This window comes from Apteryx mantelli, chromosome 4 (assembly GCF_036417845.1).
Source record: "Apteryx mantelli isolate bAptMan1 chromosome 4, bAptMan1.hap1, whole genome shotgun sequence".
NCBI classification, from domain to species: Eukaryota; Metazoa; Chordata; class Aves; order Apterygiformes; family Apterygidae; genus Apteryx; species Apteryx mantelli.
Window position 1 is genome coordinate 80,519,528 of NC_089981.1, and position 20,266 is coordinate 80,539,793.

General features: G+C 43.9%; 1 protein-coding gene across 1 annotated transcript; it reads left to right on the forward strand.

Moving 5' to 3' along the window:
- The first annotated feature begins 258 nt into the window (after positions 1 to 258).
- PLD4 (phospholipase D family member 4) lies at positions 259 to 15,374 on the forward strand. The gene is made up of 11 exons (XM_013940947.2): positions 259 to 295; positions 3,227 to 3,316; positions 5,300 to 5,511; positions 6,161 to 6,344; positions 7,770 to 7,890; positions 8,282 to 8,409; positions 8,667 to 8,867; positions 9,310 to 9,449; positions 12,078 to 12,243; positions 13,258 to 13,354; positions 14,797 to 15,374. The coding sequence occupies exons 1-11, from the start codon at positions 293 to 295 to the stop codon at positions 15,003 to 15,005; spliced, it is 1,551 nt and encodes a 516-aa protein (XP_013796401.2). The 5' UTR covers positions 259 to 292; the 3' UTR covers positions 15,006 to 15,374.
- Positions 15,375 to 20,266: the final 4,892 nt, after the last annotated feature.

Here is a 20,266-nt window from a genome sequence, read left to right on the forward strand (position 1 = left end):
GGGACTGTGGAAAGCAATGCCAATGAGTTATGCTGAATAGGTGGAGATCAGTCCCTGGAGTCCAAGAATTGGGTTGCCACAGCTAGATGGGAACTTGGGATTTCTAACTGTCAGTAAGCGTTGTGAAATTCTGTGTTTAAGAGGAAGTAATATGTAACAGGAGGAGGAAAAAAAAACTGAAGAACCTGAAACGAATCTGCTGGCTAAAAGCGTATGCACCGTCTCCTGTAAGTGTAGTTGTGAGTAAGATCAAACTACAGTAGGACATCTGCAAAAGAAGAGGTCTCCCAGGATGGTAAGTAGATTGAATTATTACACCATCATTGTGGGAGTGCTGGGGCTGGTAATGGAGAGATGAATGCGCTTTGTTCATTTGAGGTACATATGTTTTATGTAGCTGTTTGCTTCTGGGGAAGATATTTTATACTTGAGTCTCATCCTTGTAAGGGTTTGAAATCCTGGGTCTGAAAGTTTGTTGCTGATAGAGAAAAGAAGTCCCAAAAGTTATTTTGGGGGGTAGAGAGAAAGCAACCTAATGTTACAAACTACAGTCGCCTGTGTGTATGCTGCAGGTCCTGCTATTAGCCTGTGTTCCAGGCAGTGAAGCAGTGCTTGTGTTTATTGCTTTTGGATGAACTTTAGTTATTGAAACTGGCAGCTGGTAGAAGCCAGAAGCTTAGAGGGAGCCATGGTTAATTACTGACCAGCTACAATATTATTATTAAGATTTCTGATTGAGTCTACGATGTTTTCTTCCTTGAAAATTGAACTGGAAGTAGCATCCCCTTCCCCCCATTTATATATTTTTGTACAGGTCTTATGAGTTGTGTATAGCAGCCAGGAATCTAACCCATCGCAGATCAAAGTTATCTAAAAGGCCTTAATTTAAACCAAATGGTAGACTGGTCTATTATGGCACACAGGAGATCTGTTCACTCTAATATTTTTATGAGAAATGCTGCTTTTTGAAGTCATTTTGTAACTGCTGCTGAAAAAGAGAACTGAAACAAGCTCAGTCTCACAAGCTCAGTCCTCCTGAAGCCATCACATGGCTGTAAGCACACCTATAGCTGCAGTCTGCCACAGCGATACTGCTAGGATCACAACACGTACCGTGGGGAGTAATTTAGCTCTGGGGGCTAGAGGGGCACCATGGCACCTACTGGGACTCCCTGTCACGCTGGTTCTGGGCTGCAAACCACCCTGCGCAGCCAAAGGGGACGGTTTGCTACCAGATAGCCCAGCTGGTTAGGACAGCTGCTGAAGCCAACCAGCACAGGGATAAAATGGAGACCAGATGGTGCCATCTTTTCCCCTAGGACAACCAGACCCAGGAGTGTGCAGGAAACTTATGAGCAGCTGCCAAGGCAGCCAAGGTAGAGAGCTGTGCAGCCCACTCGGCAGCCTGGCAGGCTTTCCCTGGCCTAGGCTGACAGGCTGCTGTTGCTTTTTTCAAGCATCTTTCTCCTCCTCCTTTAAAAATCCCTTTGCCTCAGACAAATGTCTTTGTCCTGTGCTTAGAACAGTCTATGAACTGGGGTTTCAAGGGCATTAGGATCTGACGCTCACCAGGGAATCACTGACTACATTTCATTGCTGGCAGCAGCTTGGTTTCTTCAGGGCTGGGGGAGTGAGTGTTTTAGTCTGCTGGTATTTATAACTATTTCTGGGCTAAGTACTTGCATGTGGATTTAGGGGCAGCAAAAGAAAGCGCTTGTGAAAAGTGCGAGTAAAACCATCTTAGAACTTAAGCGCTACTGTATTGAATACGATTCATAACAACAGGCAGACCCTGAAATGGAAGCTCAGATTTAATCTCTGTGGCTCTCAAATATTGTTAAGTGTGACTGCTCATATCCTTTCCATCTTTCTCATTCCCCCTTGTCTGCTCTTTCACCTTGGGTCATGTCACTTCTTATGTCCCTCTCCTCATTGTTCCTTGTCTCCTAGGACATCCTCCATCTCTTCTGTTCACTCCCACTAGTTCTTGTGAGTTGGGTCCCACAAGAAGACTTTGGGGCTGTGTCCACCCTGTGTCCAACTCCTGGACCATGCGGTCCCAGCATCAGCACAGAAAGGTGGAGCAGGCAGGGAGAAGGGTCTGTGTGGCCATGCTGCCTTACATGGTGGTGGGGACAGGCAGCATGCACCCATCCATTTCAGGTACTGATACCAGTGAAGATATGGCAGGACAGACTGGACAAGCCTGCTAGAACACTTCCTTCCTCAAAACTAGCTCAAGTATGACCACCCACAGAGCAACCACATATCTGATACCATTACAGCATGATCATACTCCAGGCTACAAATGCCCAAGGGCTCAGGGATAGGAAGTAGTAGTTTGGGGACTGGACAGGTGGTGATGTTATCTGATATCACTTTTTGAAATCTGCCCTACCCTAGGATGTGCATCTTGCTTCTGAGAATGAAAAATGACGTCTGACTCCTGTGGGGTAAATTGTCCCCTGCAGGGATGATTCATGACCCATTAGGCATGTAAGAAGTGTTTGATTTGAACATTTGAAAAGGCAAATTAGGGGAGCAGCCAACTACCCCTGCCCCAACATCTGTTTTGAATCTTGGGCATGTTTTGGTGGATGCCTCTGCTGGTGATAACACAAGAGTAGGAGCAATCCTACCTTAAGAAGAACAGAGGTTAACTTATTCCCTAGGGTCACGGTTGCCACTGAGGAGAAAGAGGAGCTTAGATCTTAGCCTACCTCGTCCATGTCCCATGTAGAGAGTCCCTTCCTGAAGAGACACCAACACTGAAGACAACTCACATGCACAGGGGAAGAGCAGAAGACTTAACAAAGTCACAAACACATTGACATTGATGCTGTACGCTATCTGCCATGGCTTGTGCACTTTATTATTGCTTGTTGGAAAATGTGTTAGCTTGCATCAGAACAAAAGTGGGTGTTGAAGGATAACTTGAAGAGACAGCGATGCAGTTGTTTACACATTAATTACTGACATGTTCTCTACACATAGACAGCACTGGGAAAAAAATGCAGGGGACTGTCTCTCTCTCTCTCCCCCTTTGGAATCTGTTAATGTCACTCAAGATCCATAATACAGTGAGAATGTTGCACAGATCTGTACTTAAATCTCAGAGCACTATATAAAGCAATGGCAGTAACCTGGTTTTCTCTCTGTAACTGGCTTTATACAAATGTTGCCATAAAGCTTTATTTTTCCCATTGCATACATTTCTGTTTTTCAGATTGTGAAAAAAGCATTAAAAACATCCCTGATGTTTAATGAATCCTCCAACATGAAATTAAGCGCGAACAATCAAAAAGGCGTCAAAATGGTAATTATTTGGATACACTACATTTGCTTACAAGAGCTGAGATTACACTGACAATTCTGAAAAGAAATAACAGATTAAGAAGAATGATTTTATTGCCTGTTTTAGAAATCCATGTAGGTTTTGATCCTATTTGTAAGCAAGCGAGTGACAAAACCCTCATTGATTTATCCGGCAGGCTGATCAAACCTTGCCGAAAGGGAGTAATGTGGAGCCTAATCCCTGCAGCCTTTGCTCAGGAGAGTAATCCTTGTTCATACAAATAGCCTCACTTCCACCATCAGCACAGAGGTTCGTGAGGGCCAAATAAGTAAATAGAATTAGTATTTCTTCTGGTGATGTAAAACAGAACGGACTGAAGTCAGTTTCTGTGAACATACCATATTCTGTACAAAGCAAGTGGAATTTGGTCTGTGTAACACAGATGATGAAATTATTTCTAAGACCTCATTTTCCCCTTTCACCCTGCTTTGGGAGGTCTTGTGTGTGTTGTATAACATTGGACTAATTGTCATTCAGGCTTAGTCTGAACATAACAAGTTTCTGGAATTATCTGATTTATTCAGGGTGCTTAGAGCACCCTGGACATCACAGTGTGAAGTGTGGTGACAGCCAGGATGTGACTTCAAAATAGCTCTCTTACCTTACACATTGTCTTCTAAAACCTGTGTGATGCTTAAGTCTTGTCAACATGTTCCTGGGATGAAACGCCAAACTATTAAAAAGTGCTGGGATTTTTTTTGGCCATCAATGAGAGGCAGAACAGGCCAAGAGGTAAGATTTTAAGTAAATCATCAGTTTAAAGGCATTTTTCTCATTCTAGATGCTGTCTGAAATTGATGGTAGCACTGTAGATCTTGAGAAAAGCATAGAAAATGAAAAGTAAGAAACTTTATCCATATAAAAACCTAAATGGATGTTTTCAGAGCCACCTGGGACATTGCCATTGGGTTGTTTACAGTGTATATGACAGCTAAAGAGTAAAACTGATGTCTGCACAGTTTTCTTATGTGTTATTTGGGGAGTTCACATTTATAGCTACAGCCTCTAGACAACTCCCAAAATGGGTTCCCCTGCCTGGAGGTCTGAAAGCTCAAATCTGCGAAGCGCAGATTGCCTGCCATGGGTGGTGAGAGCTCCCAGGTCCCAAGAACTGCCAGAGGGAGCAAGACACGCTAATAATGGTCGAGGCAAGTTGCTCTGCACTGGTGGCTGTCTTTTTCTCCTTAACGCAGAACATACAGGGCCTGGTGCTGTGAGTTTCAGAATGAGTGGCTGGACTCCAGATCTGGATACACCAAGTAGCCCGGATATTTCTTTTTTCATCCACATTCAAAAAAAAAAAAAAAAAAAAGGAAGTACAGAAAAAGGGAAATAAAGCTGATTAACCACATTAGAACTGTGAGGAAATACTATTTGCTCACCATATGGATAAATGAGATTCGTGCAGTTTCACTTAAGTAAATGAGGTTCAAGTTAGAAGGCAAAAACAAAATTTGTTCAGAAACCACAAAATGTCCTTCTGTTTCTGACTTACATTTTCAGACCTTTTTTTCCCCCCTGACATCATAAACTTCCTCATTGTGGTAGTGCTGGGCTTGATTCCACAGCTAACATTGTTATGGATATCCTTGTTTTGTTTTTGGTAGAAATTTTATTGAACTCCCATTCTTTTTGTGCTAAAATAGAAGTAATCATTTCAGATAGGGTTTGGGGAAAAAAACAGGGTTTTGATATGTTGGCACAGGAAAAATTGAAACAAAACTAAAATCTTAGTCCTCCCATAAACCAACCTCTATATAACTTGTGGTCCTTGCTTTAAGTGATATATCTAAGTATACTGTTTGCCGGTAGCTGAAAACAGAACTGCTCTTCAACGATTTACTCACTTACCTGCAACAGGTAGCTATCCATTAGCTGGTGTATCAGTGACTTGGAGATCACTTGAGCTTGGTCAAATCTTACCCTATTTGGCTTCTATTCTAGCTCCCGATCTTAGAGGCAATTTTGATGCTTAGTCTTGTTGTCCTCATGGCTGTTTATTTTATGGAACAAGATATTGTAATTGATCCTGAGGGAGAAGAAACAGTTGTCAGCATTTATCAAGAGGTGGAGGAGGAGCAAATCCTCTACAGGGATCTCCTGGGAGACAGAATAACTGAAGAGGACACTACCAACAGATCCAATGATTCCTGCAGGTAAACTGAGCCTGAAGGTTCATGGAGAAGTAATCACCTGGTAGAGAAGTAGCTGAAGTACCACTAATATGGGAAGAGTGGGCAAGTAGTTTAGGCATCGGGTCATTAGTAGTTGCTTAGTATGATGGTTGGTAGGGGCAGTAACACAGCTCCACTGCTGCAGCTGTGCTTTCACGTTCAGCCCAGCTCTGTAGCTGCTCCACCACCTCCAACCATTCTCCCTTCTGTGGCAGCGGGTGGGAGGGCAGCAGGGCGAGCATCAGGCGAAGCAGCCCTCTGCCAAGCTCACCTTCTTTCAGAGGCTGGAGGGGGCAGTGGTGGTTTGTCACGGGGAGAAAGTGGAGAAGGTACCAAAGCGACAACCACCCCTGGAAGAAATTTTTGTCCTCATCCTTATGATGGTAAAATTCAAAGTTCAAAATGGTTATTGAGAAGCCATTTTGCTGGATTTGGGAGGACAATGTACATATATGCTTGGCTATAAAAACTGATAAAGAAACAGATAGAGAAAAATCCCAGCTTGTTTGTCCAACTCAGCTTGTTTGCTGCTGGGGTTGACTTTCAAAACAGCCTATTGTACTACATGACAGAGTGCTGGGTTTCCTGCAGGGTGTCCCTTTGAGTCACAGTGGTTTGTTTGCCGTTGCAGCTTTGAACTTGTGGAAAACATTCCTTATGATCTAGCCTTTGAGATAAATAGCACAGCTGCCAAACCCTTGTACAGAGCCTGGATGAGTCTCCTTGATATAGCCCAAGAAAAAATTCACGTAGCTTCTTACTATTGGTCTCTTACTGGGAGAGATATCAACGTCAACGATTCATCTTCAAAACAGGTAGGAGAAAATCAACAACAAGCACATCTGTGGTTGTATGTCCCATGTACCTGTGGCAGATGGCAGACTGACTGTGCGGTCTGTCTCCCAGCAACATCATTTGACTCCTTCCTACAAATCCAGAAAGGTTTTCCATGCTGGTCTGAAGCAGCATGCCAATTTTCCTCTTCAAGCTTTCCTCCTAGACTTATCTGGGCTCTGTCCATATCTCTGAGTATTTATATCCTGTGTTTTAAAAGCAACCAAGAGGTCAGTCTCAAAACCACACTTGCCTGTCTTGCAGATGGTGAATCTGTGGTAGGGATAGCTGGTGGCATGGCTGAAGAGCCTACAGGATGCTATATACACAAGTGAGCACACCAGTCCACCCGGGCTATCTGGAAGACTCAGGCTTGGGCTTTTGGCTGCTTCGGACACTGCTTTTTCCCTGTGTACAGACATAGCATCTGTGTTGTCCCCTGTTTGACAGGTGTCCTTGAAGCATGCCATTGGACAGTAGCTGAGGACATCTGTTCTTCTCTGCAGGGTTCTCCTCTGGGGCACCCTCTGTGACCAGGTTTTCTGCAGGGCCTCTCTGCCTCCATCTCCAATAGCAAATGATACTGGCCAGAGGACGGGCTCAGTCACTGGCCTGCCACCATCCATCACACTTAATTGCTAGTATGTTCCTTGGTGTAGTTTTGGTGTGTGACAGTTAGCAATCTCCCAGGCAATCCCGGGCAGGGTCTGGAGCACAGTAGAGGCAGAATGGACAAGGCCACTTTATTTCAGGCAGGTAGAGAGTTTAGCCATCTGTCAGGAATTGTGCTGTTTGCCTGCTGGGCCAGAGACCAGATGCTGGCCTGTTTATTACTATGGACATGGCCTCTGTCTGCCTCCTGAGCCTTCTTCCTCATCATCCTCATGGACTCTCTGGGACTGCTCTCCCTAGTTTCCTCCCCAAGTGCATGCGGGGTTGTAAGTTTACTCATTTCCTCCACGTGAGAAGTAAAAGAGACAGAGGTACAGCTGAGGCCATTCCTTTTAAAGGGACAGCTCAGTCTAGGACTTTCACTTTTATCCTCAGTGAGAAATGACACAGAATATTTGTTGAGCATCAGCATCCAACAGTGGATCTTCATTGGGGGATTCACCTTTGAGGTTTGGAATGCTTGTGATTGTACTTTGAAATCTTATATCTAATAGCATTCAATAACAGAAAATAAAGTTTGAGTCATACATTGGATCAGAATCTTTGTTTTTTTCTCTAGCTGAAACACTCCTAAAATAGGTGACATTTCTGACCATCCTTGTGTCTGGTTTCTTTAAATGAAACATCCAGTAAATCCACACTTGCATATATCATAAAAAATGTACTATGACAAAATATAATAACAAGTTATAGCAAACAATATTAACAAACAAATAACAAAAAATATCATGCAGGGTGAAGATATTCTGAAGAGGTTTGAAAGATTACTTACAGAGAATGTTTCTGTGTACATTGCAGCAAGTATGCCAACTTTGGCTTCAAATTCAACTGACCTTGACGTTTTAGCTGAAAAAGGTAATTATCTCACTTCAGTGATGTCCTCAGCACTTCAATATTGCAAAAAGATGTCTGAGAGAAATTGGCCTTTGAGGTCTGCTCTGGCATGGTGCTTAAATGTGCTCTGAACTTGATGTCATACTGTTCACAGGATGAGCACTGTGTATGCACTAGGTCACAATTTTTGTGTATGTGGTTATGTCCTTAAGGATTTTTCTGAAAGTTCAAGTTTTGTGTATTTTTGCAAATTATTGTATTCCCAGGAATCAGTGCTTGTGAATTTTGGTAGATATTACTGGCTACAAGTAGTAGATAACCAGACATGTTCTGACTGTAAGGTGAACAGCATAGATTAACATCTCCATATTGTATCTGAACCTTTTTTACCCCCTTCCCTATCTTTCTTTAGGGGCTCATGTTAGAAAGATCAATTTTGGACATTTGACACGAGGTGTGTTGCACAGCAAATTCTGGATTGTAGACATGAAACACATATATATTGGTAGTGCAAACATGGACTGGAGATCTTTATCTCAGGTAGGGTCTGCTGCAGCATATTCAACCATTCAAACACCTTCCCATCTTCCCTTCCCTCAAAAATCTGGGGAAAACTTGCACCCAAGCACATAACAGAGATGAAATCCAGATGACAGATCTGAGAACAATGCATCAAATGCATTCATCATGCAAAATCCTAATGTAAAATATTGACTGAGTGGGGCAAAGAGCAAAGAAGCCCCAGAAGGTAGAGGTGGATCTTTCTTGGGCTGTGACATAGCTTGCTCTCTCTGCAGGTGAAAGAAGTCGGTGCTGTGATATACAACTGCAGCTGCTTAGCCAAAGATCTCTGGAAAACATTTAGTACTTACTGGGATCTTGGACATGTTAATGCCACCATCCCATCCCCCTGGCCTCTTAATTATTCTACCAACATTAATAAGTCTCATCCTCTGGAAGTGGAGGTTAATGGAACCTTGACAAAAGTCTATTTTTCTGTAAGTATGTTTTAAAATAAAAAGATTGACTGTAAAATATGCTTAACCCTTGGGCAGAAAAGTTTCTTCAGTGCTTCTCAATTACTTGTGCTCCAGTTGGGTAATAATTCATTCAAAATGTTTCTCTGGAACTACCCACAGAGTAAGGTAGGGTTCAGCTAGGCTTGCTTCTGTGTGAGTCAGGATCATGTTGGCAGAGCTAGGTTTGGGCTATCAGGTCACACAGCAAGGACAGGGTGTGGGAATCCTTGAATCATATATGGGCTCAATATGTCAGTGAGCATCTGACCCATCAGGGCATGGAACACATGAGAAGCGATAGCGCTCCACCTTAAAGGCATTGTGTTATTGTAATGAAAACTGAACAGAATTGAATAGAAATGAATCAAAGTCTGTCAAAAGAAGGATGAAATCATTGACCTGCATGTTTTCTTCTTTATAGGCTTCTCCTCATACATTTTGTCCAAAAGGTCGCACCTATGACCTCTTTTCTATTATCAGTGTTATCAGTGAGGCAGCAAAATTTGTCTATGTTTCGGTTATGGAATATTTCCCTACCAGCCGTTTCATTCATCCAGAAAGGTATGATTTTGATCCTGATCAAATTAGTTGACTTTATCAGTTACTTTTGTAGCAACTTGGGTTTTTTATAGGAAAAATGTCACCTTTCTGAAATGAAAATATTCAGTTTTCATGAGCGAACTGAGGCTTTGCTCCCCCATCCCAACTGTCTTGTAGGCTGTATGAATACTGATGGTACAGGAAGAATGGTATACAGTACTGCCCTTGTGCTTTGCTAGCATTTTAGAAGCAACCTCCCATGCACTTTACACAGCAAGAAATAACTGCAAAGTGCCAGACTATGGACAATCAGGTCCAATTCCATTCAAGGTACAACATAGCAATTTTATAAATACAGAAAGAGAAGAATGGGAAGAGCAGAAATATACTTGAGATAAGACTTTCCAGAGAAAAATATTGCTCTGTTTCCCTCTTCAGCTCCTGTTTCTTCCTTTCTGTTCTTCACCTCTGAAGGTTCTTGAGTTCTGGCTCTGCTGTCTGCTCTTTGATATATTTGACACACAATTTAGAGGCTGACTCTTAACTCTGTCCTTGCTGACCTCTGCCATGGCAGCAGAAACAGTCCCTAAAAGATACTTCTGGGCTTTGATTCTTCTCTTTTATAATTCCATCTAAAGACATCCAAGTTCCTCAAGCATGCTGGACACATGCAGCAGCAGTTTTCAAAGAGAGGAAAGTGGTGGTGATCTGGAATGATCAAATTGTGCATAGTGGACCACTGCCAAGGTCCCTGTGGGCTACCCAAGGTCACTGCAGAATTATGCAGACTCTGCACATCTTCTTAGATCTGAGTAACAGGGAAAGTTAGTGAATCATGGGACAACCACAAAGACTCCAAATCTTAGATATGCTTGAATTAGGATGTTTACATGCAACCAAGTGCTCTGAGCATTATCTGCTTATAACATTTCTGTAACAGTTCTGTAAATAATCTGACTGAGAATGAAATTCAAGCAAAATACACATAGTTATGTATACAATGTGGCTTGTAAAGAATAAGGTGAGCTCTAGGTTACCATTTACCCACAACTATATCATTCATCATGTCCTCTGGAATAACTTGTGTAAAGCCTCTGTTGTTCAGCTGTGCATATGTAGCAGTGTGTGTTAGCACAAAGTCTGCAGAATGATAGATAGACACTGATAATTCCACTGTCCTTGAAACAAAATCTCAAGGACTAGCTTCCACTTGAAGAATATTTTTGTAAATCAAACGGCTTAGAGGATTTTCTGTTTCTGTTGTAAGTTTGAATTTCTGCATTTCTCATCTCCTGCTTTTTGACTAAGAATAGGTTCACAGAAAGTCTCTTTTTCCCCTTAGGAATGAGTGTGTTAATGCTCCTCATTCTTCATCTTAAGCCTTAATCCACCATTTGTGACATCTAGGGCCTGATCTGATGCAAAGGAGAGTCTGAAAGGCCCAGGGAAGGCGCACTGGGCCTCAGGCTATCTCCACAGCAACCAGCTGTAGTGTAATGAATTGAGGCTGATTAGTTCAGGTTAGGTTCTTCTAGCAGCTGAGGCAGCAGGAACAAAGCTTCTGTTTTAATGCCTGAGCGTTAATCAACTAGAAAGTGATATATTAAAAAAATGGATACTGTTCAAAAAGAGTATTTCTAAATAGCATGTTTTTCCAAGTTTTTCAGGATCTGCAAGTAAGTTGCAGACAGCCTGAGTCTGAAAGCACATGGCTGGTCTGTTGATTGCGAAGGGACTATATGTGAGGAAGGATTTGAGGAGTCAGGCCTTTGTATATACATCAGATTAAAAGGAATAAGTTAGGGAAATTAATTCATCATTGCTCATGGGAGTGCTGGACCTCTCTTTGTGTCAGTCCTCCAAGCTGTAATAAAGACGTTTGCCTTCCTCTATTCAGTGCTTTAATATCTACAAACCCAAAGTGTTACACAAGCTTTTGAAGCTATTAGTCCTAGGCCTTGCACTGCCCAGTCCTTAGTGTTGAGTAGTTAGGTGGAGGATGTTAAAAATTTTTCCCTGTGCTGTTGCCAACAGAAGTGCCAGGAAAATTGACAGGCCACATGTTCAGAGAGCACAGCTGTGTTTGTTATCTTGGGGGCACGCTGCATACTAAATAAAGCAAGGACGATGGGGAGGAAGGGAGCCTTTCTGCCTTGGCTGATGGCGCAGGACCACCATGGAGACTAGAAACAGTCTCCAGGTGCCTGAAATGGCCATATTCTGCAAAATGGCTCTTAGGCTTTCCTCTGGGCTCTGCATTGTCCTCTACTTTGGGCTGTATGATCTGGTTTTCCATTGGAGTTTCTATTACTATTTTTATTTCCCTAAGGAAATGAGATTGATAGCCTCACACTGTGTGTGTATATGTGTATATGCATTCATCCGCCTGAGGTCGCTTTACTGAGTTTTAAACTTTTTGATCAATTTCAACCAAATTTGGCAGAGAGCTGGAGGTCTCAAAACACACTGGGAAAAGAAGGTAGAAGTGAGAAACCCTATTTATACCCCCAATGAAGGTATGAGTTCTCTTAAAGACATCAGAGAACCCACTTGTACATGGTATCACTTGTATTCTCAGTTTACTGCCAGAGCTTTCTAGTGAACCTGTTGCAGACATACCCCTCTCTCCACCTACTTTCTTTTCTCTAGATACTGGCCAGTCATCGACAATGCTCTGAGACGGGTGGCATTCAACTACAAAGTACAAATACGGCTTCTAGTCAGCTGCTGGGCCCACACTGACCCGGCCATGTTCCACTACCTGAAGTCGCTGCGTGCTCTCAACAACCCACGTATCAACATCAGTGTCAACGTGGTAAGACAAGAAAGCTGACTTTGAGAAGACAGCTTGAGGATTTGGGCCCCACACACTGATTTCAGTGTCTAAACTGTCAGTTGCGTGTGCAAGCAGAAGGTTTTGGTGGAGTGGACTGTTTCCATTGTCAGTCTGACAGCCTCAGACCCTTGAGAAAATCGGATCCAAGAGATAACCTTTGAGGAAGCAGCTATTGCAAGGGATATTAAGGCATATGCTTGCCTGTAGCACTTGTGACAATAGCAAGGCAGTAGCTGTCACTGAGCACCATGTCAGTAACAGTCTATATGGCAACTTACTGCTCTTATCAACCTTTTCATGTATGAAGTATCTTAGATGGGGCTAATTACTAACAGATTTTTACAAATTAAAGCTCTGCTAGCTGCCTCTACAAATTGACCCATTTGTCAACACTAAGTCTTACACAGAGGTCATAGGCTAGGCTGGGATCCATAGGGAGGGGAGGAGATGGTTAAGCTCCCAACATGGTGTAGATACCAGGGCAGAGAGAAGTAACAGAAGTAAGGTGCAATGATTTTTTTCACGTAAAAGGAACAGAAATTTTAGATTTTAGTAAGAGCTGACACAAAAAGTGAGACATTATTGTCTGCAGTGCCGTTTCTGTCTGTGATCAGTCCATTGCAGCACAAAATAACAGCGGCAATCAGTGGTAAATGCAGATCTATTAAACAGCTGCCTAAAACTGCATTTAATTGTCTGCCCCATAATGATAATAGCTGTGTCACTAATGGAACATTGTGAAGCAAACATTATCGTTATCTGATCTCAATTGCTTATCCAATTTTATGTCTAGTGGAAGTACTATTTGTTAGTTTTCTTGGATAATAGCAAAATCTCTTTTATGGTGCATTTAATATCAGTGTGGAATATTCTCTTCCCTTCTTTCTGTACTATTCTGTTCTTTGAAAATATGGAAAATCCACTTTGTCCAATTATTCGGTCTGTTCCTCGCTCTGGCATTTCTATATGTGTGTTTAATTTCTCTCCATTTAGAAACTTTTCATTGTTCCAGTTCTGAATCACACAAACATTCCTTATGGGAGAGTGAATCACAACAAATACATGGTCACTGATAAAGTAGCCTATATTGGTAGGTATTCTGTTCTTCCAAACAGTTACAATATCTTCAGATATATACTCCTGGGACTGAGATAGGATGGGGTGCAATATCAAAAAAAAAAGGTAATTTTGCTAGGTGGAGTAGATAAACATATCAAAATATATGGCTTTATCACAATGTCTGCCCTGGATGAAGTAGAGATGTGAAGGAGAAAAAATAATGTAGGTCAAGTTCAGCAAGAGATTATTTCATATGATTGTGAACCATTAAGAGTGGAGTGTGACAACTCTTGAGCACACAATCTGCAACAAGCACAGTAGAAATTTCACAGGCTATGCTCAGAGTGATACAGTGACAGCTAATGCTCTAGAATGTAACATTATCATGCTTTAATAAAAAGAAATTGCTAGGAGGAATTAATTCCACGCACTATTTGTTGGACAGAATTCTAGGAATGGAAATGAGAAAACAAAAGTATCAATCGCTGCTCAATTCCTGACAGTCATGATGGTGATTATTTCTCAGTCTCATTTTAGGATCCCTTAAAAAAGGGAATGTGAAGGGGGTCTGTCATCTCAGTCAGATCATTCTCCAAGCAATGCAAACCAGCAAATAGCCCAATCTTCCAGTGGGCTGAGGACTGGCACCTCCAATTGACTTCAATAGAATTTGTCTCTTACTAAGTTGTCTTTTGAAGATAGATATGCGGATAATTTGTTTTCATGCCTAAGGACCTCCTGGAATTGACAGAAGATTTTTCTGGCTAAGGCAAGCACCAGGAGAAATACTAAGTGCTAAAATGTGTATTTTTGCACAGTGTTTGATGTTCTTAATGATGGTGGCTTTGGAGAGAGCCTCATACAATATTTACAGCTGGATTCCCACCCTTTGCCTGGCAAAACGTGTTAAAAGCAGGCATTGCATGTTTAACTCAGAACAACTACTGAGGATTTATTCATCAAGAGTCCAGTTTCTCCTTTTCCTTTAACAAGTAAAGTTCTGCTCTGGAGCTCATTTTCGGTTATTCCTTTGCTCCTGACAATATACAAACTGCTTGAGATTATTTTACTGGTAGCATACTGGCCCACAGAAAAAGAGAGAATTAAGTACATCAGGGTTCTTTTTTTTTAAATGCAGAAGTCTATATCAAACACTGGCTTTTCCCCTTCTTAATATCCAAATGCTGTACTTTTCCCCCCAAATTTATAATGAGCAGACTCATGCATCTCTGCCACAGGCCCGAAGGAATCAGACTTACGAAGCTTCAGGGTAGCAGTTAATACTGACTTTCTAAAGTTGAGGTCTGAAATAAGAAAGAGTTGACCTGATTTTTGCTGCTCCATCGGCCCTAATGAGATTTGTCATTGTACAGCAAATCAGTAACTCAGGCAATGTGTACTTAACAAGTATGAAGATCAAACAAAATACTGAAAAATGAATGTTTTCTAATTAGCTATTTTTCCATTGCATAGGGACTTCCAATTGGTCAGAAGATTACTTCATTAATACAGCTGGTGTGGGACTTATTATCAAACAGAATTCAACCAACCTGCAAAGAAGGCAACTGCCTATCCAGGAACAACTGAAAAAGCTTTTTGAGCGGGACTGGAATTCCAAATATTCAGTGAATTTGGAAGATGTGCATGGGCAGAAAGACTGTAACTGGAGAGGTAGATTATGATGTGAATTAAAATATAAATTTAAAATAGAAACAAAATGATATTTAAATCTTGTTCCCTGTGAACTTTATGTCTTTGTCAAAGAAATCACTTCCTCGTGGTGTCCAAACTGCTTGATGATGTGAGAACTTCTCATAGTTGAGTCTACCTGCATAATCATTAGTCAGTGTGTGACATTTTCTTTGCTGTATATGATTATCCCATCTCGGAGTTAATAAAATATGCACATAATTATATGACAAGCTATCTGATATTAAAGTGGACATGGAAGGAATAACCAGATATTACAGAAACAGAACATTATTGCTGTGCTGTGCTACCTAAGGAAGCTATATATTTCAACATTAATGTTCTACTAACAGTGTCTGCTTACGTGCATTTAAGCATTTCTTAAATAAAATAAAAAATGACAGCTAAAAGCTTTGAGCCATATAAGCAACCACCTACAATACTAAAGGCACATTTTTAAAAGCATTTAGGCATTAAAGGTACAGGGAAGTACCTGCATTTAAGTGTCTGGAGGGCAATTGCCCATCAGAGTTAAAAGCCCGAGACTTAAATCGTGGAGCTGTCTCCCAGCTCAGTCACTCCAGATCCCTGCGTGCGCGGGAGCGCTTGGATGTGTCCGGGCATGAGCGTAGGGGAACTAACCGGAGGGAGGGAGGGAGGGAGGCGGCGAAGGTGCGGTGTGGCTGCTAGTGCGGCCATGGGGCGCGCTGCGACAGCCCGCTTGCTCTTTTTTAGGGCAGTCCCGCTGCCGGCCCTGATAGGCGTGAGCCAGCTGCTGTCCACGTTGGGACGCAGGGTCACGGGGGGACCCGCAGACCTGGCCCTCGTGCCCTTACGTCCTTCTCTGCCGCTGCGAGGCGGGTTCTGCCCTCGGGGCCTCTCTCCATGGGGGCCACGGGCGCCCGCCGGCTGCTCTTCCGAGGGCCCCGTTACCCCGTCGGTTGAGCGTGATGTTAGGGTGTAGATGGGGCAGATCGATATGTTGCTTAGAAACAGGGGAGCGCAGGGATCCCCGCAGAGGTGCCCGATGCCCAGGCCTGGGGCTGCCCCGCTCCCTCCTGGGGCGGTGGGTCGGGCTCCTTGTCCCGTGGGCAGCAGCTGGCCCGCGCGGCGCCCCAACGGCCATTGCTGGAGGGCTGCGCGGGGCCTTCCCCCGCGGTCCCGCTGAGGGGAGCACCTCCCTCCCCTGTTGGCTCCGGCCGTCCTCCAGAAAGGGACGCTTCCCTCCTCAGGGTGGTGATGCCACCCGCCCTTGGGTGCCACCAGACCTGCCACCAGCGGGTCTGGCTCCCGACCGGCCGCAGCGGCAGGTGCGGTGCGGCCCCCTCGCGGCCCTTCCTCGGAGCCCTCCGGCAGCGCGGGTTGGGGAGCCGCGGGTCTGCGACACACTGCCAGTGACGGGGGACGTGGTCTGGGTCTTCACCGCGTGGAAAGGGTGCCGCTGGGCCAGCACAAAGCTTGCCTGAAGCAGCTCCCGGGGTGTTCTGGTTACGCACGTCTGTGCCACCCGACGTGGCATAGATCACAGGGGGTGTCGCAGGTACCTGCCGCAGGGACCCCCCAGACACCGGCCAGGCGGCACAGCGCGGCGGGGGCGTTCGTCCCCACTGCCCTCCGTCCTGTCCTGGCGGAGAGGCTGCGCGGCGAGGGCAGGCTTGGGGCCGCCGCGTCTCCCCTCCCAGCTCGGCGGGCAGACGCTGCTGTGGGTCTGGGCCGCCACGAGATGGTGGTGTCTGAAAACGCGAGCGCGCTCTAAGCCAGCGGCGTGCTCGTGGCGTGGCAGGCCTGCCTTGGCGGAGGCGAAGGGAGGTTAAGGGAGATCTGAGAGGCTCAGGAGACGGCGCGATGTTAGATGACTCCAAGAAGAGCGTGTGGAGTCGGAGCGTGAGCTCTTCGCTTTGGCATTGATGTGCAGCCGGGGAGAGGGCCTGCAGGAGACCCTACGGCGAAAGCCTGGCGCGCGGCTCCTCTGCACGGCTTCAGAGACGAGGCGGGCGAGCGTCCTGCTCCAACACCCCCATCTCTGCAGGTCTGCAACCACCCCAGACCTCGCCAGCCCTGAAAGGCACCTGGCAGCTCAGGGTCTCACGCCACCAATCAGGTCAGTGCCCCGTTCAGTTATATTTCGCAGTCAGCCTGAAACGCACCGGTAAAACATGCTGCTGATCTTTAACACCATGTGTTAGCCACCATGCTGACAGCCCAGAGGTCTGAGGCCATCTCACGTGCCACAAGCACAGTAGGGACTGGGTAGAGGGAGTACAAGCTTCCCATCGGGGTGCCTCCTCCCCACCCTCCGGAGGATGCAATTTGTGTTCTGGTGCTGTTGAATCCCTGTCCTGTGCTGAGAATAACAAGGGGAATTGCCATGGTGCTTTCTGTGGACTGATTTATAGTGTTGTGAATGCCTACAAACCCCCATAAAAATAAGACCCCCCCCCCACCATGTGTGCCGGAGATGATCTCAAGCAATTTTCCATTGTAACATTTTTTTGGTTTCCCAGCAGCTCATTAGCCAGCTCTTCCAGGCCTTTCCAAGATTCCTTGGATTGATGTATTCATTATTACAAACCAATGTGTGTTGTTGTTAAGGCAGATTCTTAAGGCTTTTATTTATATCTACAAGTAACACTGAAATTTGTGAGTATTCACATATTTGTGAACATACTGATGAGAAGCAGTTGCTTTTAGCCCTCTCCTCCCCCATTGCCCTTTTTAGATTCTATTTAATATTTTGAGATTTCCCATTCACTAATTATAATTTCTTGCAAACTAGAAACCACACCTTGCTGGTTTTCACTAGCTCTGTTTCACAGGTTTATTATCCTGTACCAGAAAATACAAGTAATGCTGTGCTATATTAATACTTGTATGCAGGAACCACCTCTGGACAGATTTTTCCGAGTGCCCCGCAACGAGCACATCTGAATAGTAGGGTTAGTTTGAAAATCTTTTTGAAAAGTTTTGTCTATAATCCACAAAAGTACTTTGCCTCTGTTTGCTCCTCTAGATGGCACTCGAAGCTACATTTTCCTTGTGGTTTTGGGGGGGTAAATTTTGCAAGAATAAGGAGAAGAAAACTTTCTTTGGCTGTTGTGAGCTCAAATCTGCAAGCACTAAGCTGTTCAATGGGGCACAGTTACTGGGCGAACTGGGAGGCTTGTTTTTGGTAATTTAAGATTCCTGTGGGTTGAGATTCAGCTTATAAAGGAAAAATTGCTGCTCACAAGAGTGGTACTTTGTTCTCTTTAACAGCATCACCTGTGTTGTTTTTCCTCCAGAGATGAAGGAGGGGGTTACAATTAAGACAACAAACTGGTTCTCAGGGGATCCTGAATTTAATTGCCTAGTTTCTTGTAAGGCTTTTGAGGCCCCTTGGTAACTTGATTCTCATTTTGTTCTCACTTGTTCTCCTTTGCAAAGGTAGAATGTGGTGTAAATGATAACCAGGCCGTGAAGCTCTCAGTATTTTCATTTTCCAGTTGTGAAACAGGCTTAATAATAATCCCCCCCCCCCCCCCCCAGTTGCTTGTACCTTTCATTTAGATCTTAATTTCTTCAGGGTAAGGGCTGTCCTCAGCCTCAGCTGGGGCCTCCAGTATTATTCATCAACATCTATTATCCTTTGGAAGTCAGCTAAACCCTGGTTATAGGCAGCTCAGATGTTTCTCAGTATTGGTCTTCTTGGGCTTGGGGCTACTCTCCTAGGATCAGCTTGGGTCTGGAAGCACAGTACCCATGTTACAATGGAGCACTAACTGGCCCTGCAGTACCTGAGCGGGCTTCATGCAGAACTTCCGCACTGCTCTTCCAGCAGCCTCATTTCTAGAAGGGCTTGGTTTGATGCCATGCCTGGTCAGCACTATTGACAGCAAGACAGACTGCAGCAAGACAGAACCTAGCTGGCTCTGCAGGCTCATGATTCTGACAACACAGCAAAGTCACCTGGCTTCATGCATTGGGCACCAGCTCAATCCAAAAGCTATAATATCATCTGTTTGAGATTCACACCCCCCCCCCCCCCCCCCCGTTATCCAAGGTTTTCCTCTCCCAGTTATTCTAGATAATTCATACCTTGTTTGCTTTCACCCAGCTACTGAGAGAACTTCTCACCTGCCATTTATGCTGCCTCTATGCACATTTAATTTTTTCAATGCCATAAATATCTCCACAGACTCTGCTCTTCTGCCTGGGGCACTGATTCCCAGACCTCTGTATTACCTCATTCAGGATTAATGTCTTGCTTTTGGGATATCAGAGATTCTAGTTCAAAAATAGTAACAAAATAGCCAAACAATAAAGATGCATTCATGTCTGAACAATTCATGACATTATTGGAGGGGGTGAAGCAGCTTTCTTTTTTAATGTGTTTATACCTTTCTTAGCATGTCAAATCAGAGTTGTGGGTTTGTTTGACTGGAGACTGCACATGAGTGTTTAGCTGAACAGCCCAAGTTTTCAGATGTTCAAAAATAAGCAGCAGTAATCAATGAAACAAACCTACAGTAAATATGAAAGTAACCTGAGAGTCTCAGACTGAGAATGCAGGTGGGATTGAACCACAGGACTGTGTTGACAAAATGTCTGTATGTTCTGTGGGTTCGTCTCTGTGAGCCTTGCACCCCTTTGAGCTCTGTTCTTAGCTATTCCTGTAGTCAGACACCTGTGTACTACCTTGTCAATCTGGTTGCTTTTTTCCAAATCTTCACCTCTCCCAGAACTGACAGAGGACAGTTTTATTGCTGCTTCTTTTTTCTACTGTTCTTTCCTCATCTATTTCATTCATCTTTTAAAACATCATAGTGATTATTGCTCTGAGGCCATTACCATCTCAGAGATCAATTTTAATTGCCTTCATTCTTTTGCCACTCCCAACAGGCACCTACATATGTTGCTGTATAGGTGGATTCCTATTTGTGGGCCTAAGTAAATGCACACTTACCTGAGAACCATTTTATGTGAAGGCCACCTTGAGGGCTAATGTGAACTGCTGTTAGAATGGGGTGTCCTTTATTACACTCATTACATTTCCCTGGTCCTTTATTATACTCATTACATTTTCCTGGCCTCAATTTTTCTGGTTTGGTCATAATTCTTTTCCTCAGTTCTGGGGTAAGTTGTTGCTGGCTGATGTGGTAATTTTGGGTCTATTGAACAATGACATATAAACTTAGGGAAGCTTCAGAGAAGTGTTGCATGATCCAAAGAAATGGTACATGCCTAATACTTATGTGAACAAGCTCTTCAGAGAGAA